The sequence below is a fragment of the Oryx dammah genome, unplaced genomic scaffold, assembly GCF_014754425.2.
Source record: "Oryx dammah isolate SB20612 unplaced genomic scaffold, SCBI_Odam_1.1 HiC_scaffold_10, whole genome shotgun sequence".
Lineage (NCBI taxonomy): Eukaryota > Metazoa > Chordata > Mammalia > Artiodactyla > Bovidae > Oryx > Oryx dammah.
This window is the reverse complement of record NW_024070194.1, coordinates 17269584-17276505: the sequence shown is the minus strand read 5'-3', so window position 1 is coordinate 17276505 and position 6922 is coordinate 17269584. Positions and strand designations below refer to the sequence as shown.

Genomic DNA, 6922 nt, shown 5'->3' with positions numbered 1-6922 from the left:
GAAAAGAGCATAAGTATAGGTTTTATTCAGTAATCTCACAAAAACATCAATATTTTATTAACCATTTTATGTACATGAATATACAGTCTAGAAAACTGATAAAAACACATCCAAATTTTCTTATAAAGACAATGTACAAATGCTCATTTATATTTTGCACATTAATAATGACACAATAATTATAGCTACATAAAAATATATACAAGGATTCAAGACAGACTTGATGCTATTTGGCTTGTAACATGTGTAGATACTACACAAAAAAATGATGTAATTTTAAGAAAAGTAAAATGTAACCAGACTCACTTTTCTTCTTAAAATTTAAAAATAAAATTCCTAATAATCATAATTATTGATACTAGTTAATAGCCAAATTTTAGACTAATTCAAATTAGCCAGGGTTACTACTTAAATGGGCCTCCCTGGTGGCTCAGACAGTAAAGAATCCGCTTGCAGTGCAGGAGACCTGGGTTTAATCCCTGGGTTGGGAAGATCCCCTGGAGAAGGGAATGGCTACCCACTCCAGTATTCTTGCCTGCAGAATTCCATGGACAGAGGAGCCTGGCAGGCTACAGTCCATGGGATGGCAAAGAGTTGAGCATGACTGAGCCAGTTTCACTTTTCACTAGTTAAATATTTAGCATTAAAAAAAATAAGGTTTGCAGTTTAAAAAGCATACATTTGATAAAATTTTCTCAAAATTAATTAAGAATGGCTTATTCACCTCCTTCCAGATTATGGAAACACATTAGAAAAGTGAGTATTGAACAGCTGATTCTTTGTAAAGTGGCACCCCTAGCCCTAGAAAACACCCATAAGGGGCCAGTGATCAGACCCTAATGGGAAACTCATAATGCACTGATGATACAGAGAGCAAAGAGCAGGAGGTGATAAGCAGCTGTGTCACGGATGGAATAGTATAATTATAAGGCATGAGGTGATATTAACATGGTTTTGAGAAAGGTTTCAACTATTCTTAAGGAATCAATTAGATGTTGAGAATGATCAATCTTATAATGATCTCAAAAAAAGTATCTTACATATTATCATGGCTGCTTCCTCACTAATAGGAAATTTAGTCTCTAACCACTCTATTCTGTATTTTACTCTACTGGCCTGAGAAGCAGTTTCCTATTTTGAGAGCTATATGATATAATCATATATAATTAAGTTAATGGTTTGGAAAACAAAGTGATAATAATTTTAAAAAGGAGAAAGTAGCTCTTTTATTAGGTTGTGACACCAGGCTAAGAGGGCTTAAGGTTGGAAAGCAAGGAGTGGGGTAATGGGTTTAAGTACAAACATGCTTCTGCTCAAGGAGAGGAAGGGCATGAGAAGCCTCTGGACAACCCACAATAGTACCTGGATGTGGAGTTAGCACACTGGGTCAGAGACAGGCTTGTACATCATCCTCTGGCCTAGATGCCATGGAACCCAACCTCTACTCAATATTAAATTGCGAGCACAAACATCTCAAAGCATACCTACCAAAAATAGATTATTCACCCTCTTATGACAAAGCCCAGAAGGAGAGGACACTTGATTATTTTAAAAAGTGAGCTTAAAAATTATAAGGTTTCTCCTTACTTTGTCTGAAAAACTCAGAGAACAAATATTTTAACAACTCTATGACTATTAATATGCTTAAAAGGCACTTAAAACCATTCCTTTTTAAAAGTGCACTTAAAACCATTCCTTTTTAAGTGCACTTAAAAACATTCCTTTTTAACTGCACTTAAAAACATTCCTTTTTAAGTGCACTTAAAAACATTCCTTTACAATCCAACTCAAAATACATCTGTCAACTACATTTTGGATAAAGTTTAAAAAAAATCCACTTAACTTTGGTGTAACTTTTCCTGTAACTCAGTGATGTTTACTACCTTCAGGGTTGATTGTTTTGTAAGACAGACGCCCAACTTCCTGCAACACAACCTGAAAAGTGCTTTTATCACAGAAATGAGAAGGGCACTAGTGGTTTGCTCTTTCACTGACAACATCCTGTAGTCGTTTAAGTAAAACATCATCATTTTCTTGACAGAGGCGTTTGGCAGGTGATTCTGCATCACCATCAATGGTTATTGCTCGCTTCTTGGTTCTCTGCTCACCTTGCCTTATCATGTTGTTGATATCTTTCAAACTCTGTGCAAAAATAGAGGATGTGTGTGAGTAAAAGGGGAAAGGAGGGCAATAGCAGCAAAGAACTAAGCTAACTGTTTTTTCCTACCCTTTATCTTCTATCTAAAGCTAAACACTGAGGAAGAGATTATTTTTTTGAATCTAGGTGAACTTAATAAGGGTGATTAGAATTAACCTGTTCAGGTGATTATAAAAATTGCATTTACATTATAGCAATAGTTTTAAAAATGTGGATATCAGACCACAAGCAGCAGAGCATTTAGGAGCTTATTAGGAATGCAAATTCTCAAGCCTCACCCTACACTGACTGAATAAGACATTCTAGGTATTGGACCCAGCGATCTCTAGTTTATCAAGACCTCCAGCTGATTCTGATCAATCAAACTTTGAGGTCGTTTTTCTGAAGCACTGCTTTTCACACTTTAATGTGCTTACTAATCATCTGGGGAATGATAGTAGAGTTGGTGTGAGGCCTGAGATTCTGCATTTCTAACATGATCCTAGGTGATGCTGATGTTGCTGGTCTTACTGTGAAACAGCCTTTGAGAAGTTGTTCCTGAACACTGCGCATCAACGCTGTCTAGGGAATCTGCCTGCTAGAGCTTTGTGATTCATTAAGTCTATCGGACAAGAATCTGTGTTCAACAAGCTCCCTAGATTCTGACCTATGATTCTGAAATTACTGCCTTAGAATTCAATTAGACCCATTTCTGATTTTATCCAAGAATTTCTTCTAAAAGTCCTTATATGAAATCAGCTTCTATGAAGAGGAAATGCAAGTCTGTGAGGTATATCTCAGTAAACTTTATTTGCTAAGTATGGCAGGAATGTAACAAATGCTGTGGATCTAAATGAGTTAAGAAACAATGAGCTCAGCAGCTGCCACGTATTTTTGGACTGAGTTACAACCTATCCCACTACAACTCCTAGTTGGTGGTCATTCTGGCTTTTGGAGATACAATGAACACATCTACTTGACAGTCCTTGAATACCTGAAAAAAGCAATCATGTCCCCATTGGATCATCATCATTAACGGGACCAAAGATGGAGGTGACCACAGAGCTGTCTAAGTCAGAAGAGGCCTCTGCTTTCAGACTTTTCCCTATCCTGGGCGCCATGCACCAAATGAACTTTCCCTTCCAAGGTCTTTCTTTACAGAGTGTCCTCATATCTGACCACTTGCAGGTGCTGCCTTATGGTCCTGGTGCCTGAGCAGGGAAACACTGTGCTCTTTGTGCAAACTCCCCCAATACCATTTCAGTCATAACAGATTAAACTCCCTCAACTGGATACACTGCTCTTGATCACAGGAAACTTGCAATAGTAAGAGTTTGTATTTATTTGTAGCAACTTTGCAAAAAAAAATGGGGTATGATTGAAGATTACTAACTGGAAATCTGAAATTCAATTTTCAACACGGATATTGCCGTTTTAGAGTAAAGTTTGGGAGCACGTTACCTTAGAAGGGCTGCCGTTGAATTTATACAGCAGAGCACTCCTTGGTGTAAGGCCCGACCCGTTCTTGTGTGGGGACACATAAATGGAGTGCTGCTGGGAAATGCGGCGTGGGGAGCCTGGCTGTTGCTTAATATGTGGAAAAGGGGAGAGTGGCGGAGCTTCCATCTGAAATAACATAAAAGTAAAGCTTTTATAGGGCTTCCCTCATAGCTCAGTTGGTAAAGAATCTGTCTACAATCCAGGAGACCAGGTTCCATCCCTGAGTCGGGAAGATCCCCTGGAGAAGGAAATGGCAACCCACTCCAGTATTCTTGCCTGGAGAATCCCATGGGCAGAGGAGCCTGGCAGTCTGTCCACAGGGTCACAAGAGTCAGACACGACTTAACGAATAAACCACCACCAAAGCTTTTATCAGATGAAAGTTTTTCTTTCTTTTTTTGAATCCCACCATATTTTTTATTCTACACTCCCCTCCTCCCCATAAGGGTGAAGTATCAACATGGAACTTTTTTTTCCTGTACCATGTTCTTATTCTTATTGGTATCTCCTAATTAGAAGTCTAATACTTTGGCTACCTCATGTGAAGAGTTGACTCATTGTAAAAGACCCTGATGCTGGGAGGGATTGGGGGCAGGAGGAGAAGGGGATGACAGAGGATGAGATGGCTGGATGGCATCACCAACTTGATGGACATAAGTTTGGGTAAACTCCGGGAGTTGGTGATGGACAGGGAGGGAGGCCCAGCGTGTTGCGATTCATGGGGTCGCAAAGAGTCGGACACGACTGAGCGAATGAACTGAACCGAACTGAACTATACCATAAGAACTTATTCTGGCTGTAAAAAAATTTAAAAATGATTCATTAACCCTTGTTTTTCAACAATTACTAATGGATAAATTCAAATTTATTTTTCTGGATCTTAAGGATTCTGTGTAAGACACCAGAAGCAGTAAGCCAAGAGCTTAGGAACTTCATGTCCATGCTCAGAAAGTGAGGCAAAGAATAACTTATATCCTAACACTTGCAATAAAGATCTCTCTCCACACACACGTTGTTGTTTAGGTGCTAAGTTGTGTCCGACTCTGTGTGACCCCATGGACTGCACTGTCAGGCTTCCTGTCCTTCACTATCTCATGGTGTTTGCTCAAATTCATGTCCATGGAGTCAGTGATGCTAGCTAACCCTCTCATCCTGTCTTCCCCTTCCCCTCTTGCCCTCAATCTTTTGCAGCATCAGGGTCTTTTCCAATAAGTTGGCTCTTCACATCAGGTGGCCAATGTTAACAGAGCTTCAGCTTCAGCATCAGTCCTTCCAATGAATATTCAGGGTTGATTTCCTTCAGGGTTGACTGGTTTGATCTCCGTGCACCTTTGATCACCAAAGGTGTCTCAAGAGTCCACACATATATACCCACAACCAGATTAGTAGTGCAGAGAATAAGAGAGGCAGAGTATTCTGTGGGCCAGCAAGAAGAGTCCAACAAAGAACAAATCTCTTAATAAAATGGTTAAGACTTTATGCCCGGTGGTTTAGTCACTATGTCTAACTCTTTCAACCCCAAGTACTGTATCCCCCAGGCTCCTCTGTCCATTGGATTTCCCAGGCAAGAATACTGGAGTGGCTTTCCATTTCCTTCTCCAGGGGATCTTTCCAACCCAAGGACCAAATTCCCATCTCCTGCATTGCAGGGAGATTCTTTTACTGACTGAGTTACTAGTATAAAGGGTAAGACTTTATACTGAAATGCAAAGGACTCAGAGATAAAGTGAGAAGGAACTGCACTTTTAATAATCTATACAATGTTCTATTCCAAGCATAAATGGGGATGACTCCTTAATTAGTATTTCATTCATCATCTTCACTTGAAGCTAGGAAAACTAGTTTTCTTTTTTTCCCAATTAGCTGATGTTAGAGATATTCACAGTATAGCACATGGTGGGGGGATGTGTGGAACTGAGGGAGAAGAATAAGTAGTCATGGCCTCTGAGGATAGTCAGCTCATATTCATTGAAAGGGACAAGGAGAGAAATGCAGAGACACACACACATATATAGCTACTGCCTGAATGCAGCTTCTACTCGGTTCCTCTTTCTTATAACTGAAGTCTGCTCTTCTGGGAACCAACGTCAGCTTATACACTGATAATACTTATAAAGGCCTGCTGGTAGTGTCAAATCTATATACGGCATAAAAATTTCTTAGTGTTGTTTCTATTATTGATTCAAGCCTATTTATTTCCTTTTCTCTTTATCTTGAGAAAAACATTTCTCTCAGAAATATAATAACAGAAATCAAAAACAAGGGAAAAAACCACCAGAACTGTTTTCATTTTTCCATGTTCCCATTGACTCTTTGCCCATATGCATGCATAATTTCTAGCAACGTATGATCACAGTATGGACGAAATTTCCATAATTTTCTCTAGTCTGTGTTATCACAGTCTTAATCACTCTGATTAATCACTAGCATGTTTTCTCCTGTAAAATGTATCAGTAAGGCTTTAACTTGGAAATACTTATCTACCAAAATAATCTCATAGTAAACCAATTATGAGAACAGATATTAATAAAGTAGTAAAATAAAAAACGTACCACATGGTCCTGATTTGACAAGTCGTATTTCAATGCAAATGACTTCACTCTTCCTACATATATTGTATTGTAAAATTTGATAAGATCACCTCTTTCCTCTTTCACTGGTCCACTGGAGCAGTCAGGTGTTTTTGTAGCATCTTCCAAGTCTGTTAAAAGAATTCAGTGTTGTGATAGGTGTACCTTAACCTATAATTTGGGGATCTGAAACACAACTCTCTCTACAATATAAAAGCAAAAAAAATCAAATAAACCTAAATATTTATGTAAGACAATGACTATTTTCAGAAAAGTTCAGAAATCTACCTCTATTACGGATAAATTAAATTGGAAACTTGAGAAACACAAACATGTAAACTTAAGTTGGTACTCTATTCTCTAGATATCACTTCAGCAAGAATGTTTTCACAAGCATACCTTTGAACCCACTGTCACTGGTGACTCTCAGAGGGGCACCAGCCCTGGGTTGAAATTTACCTCAACTGAGCTTCAGAATATGGGTAGCAGTGGCAAATCCAGAGCTTCAGATAACAAAAGGGACTGCAGATATTCTTACTGGCTCTTTGGAAAAGGTGGAAAGACTCTAAAAGGTAAAGTGTATCCCCAAAGGTTAAGGAAGAAGCACGGTGAATTGCTTATGTTTACTTTTCTGCAAATACATGGCAGGTGACAAGTGTTCAAAAAGCCTTATTTTTTCATGCACAACAGGAACTTAATGCTGTCTATAGGTATC

The 6922-nt window shown here is 38.8% G+C and overlaps 1 protein-coding gene across 1 annotated transcript in view; it reads right to left on the bottom strand.

Annotated features, from left to right (window-relative positions):
* RBL1 (RB transcriptional corepressor like 1) overlaps positions 1-6922 on the bottom strand; it is a 60490-nt gene continuing 53568 nt past the window's right edge. The window contains exons 20-22 of the mRNA XM_040247360.1: positions 6190-6338; positions 3599-3763; positions 1-2142 (exon numbers count right to left, since the gene is read on the bottom strand). Coding sequence (XP_040103294.1) covers positions 1972-2142; positions 3599-3763; positions 6190-6338 — 485 coding nt within the window. The 3' untranslated portion in view covers positions 1-1971. The remainder of the gene's footprint in view (positions 2143-3598; positions 3764-6189; positions 6339-6922) is intronic.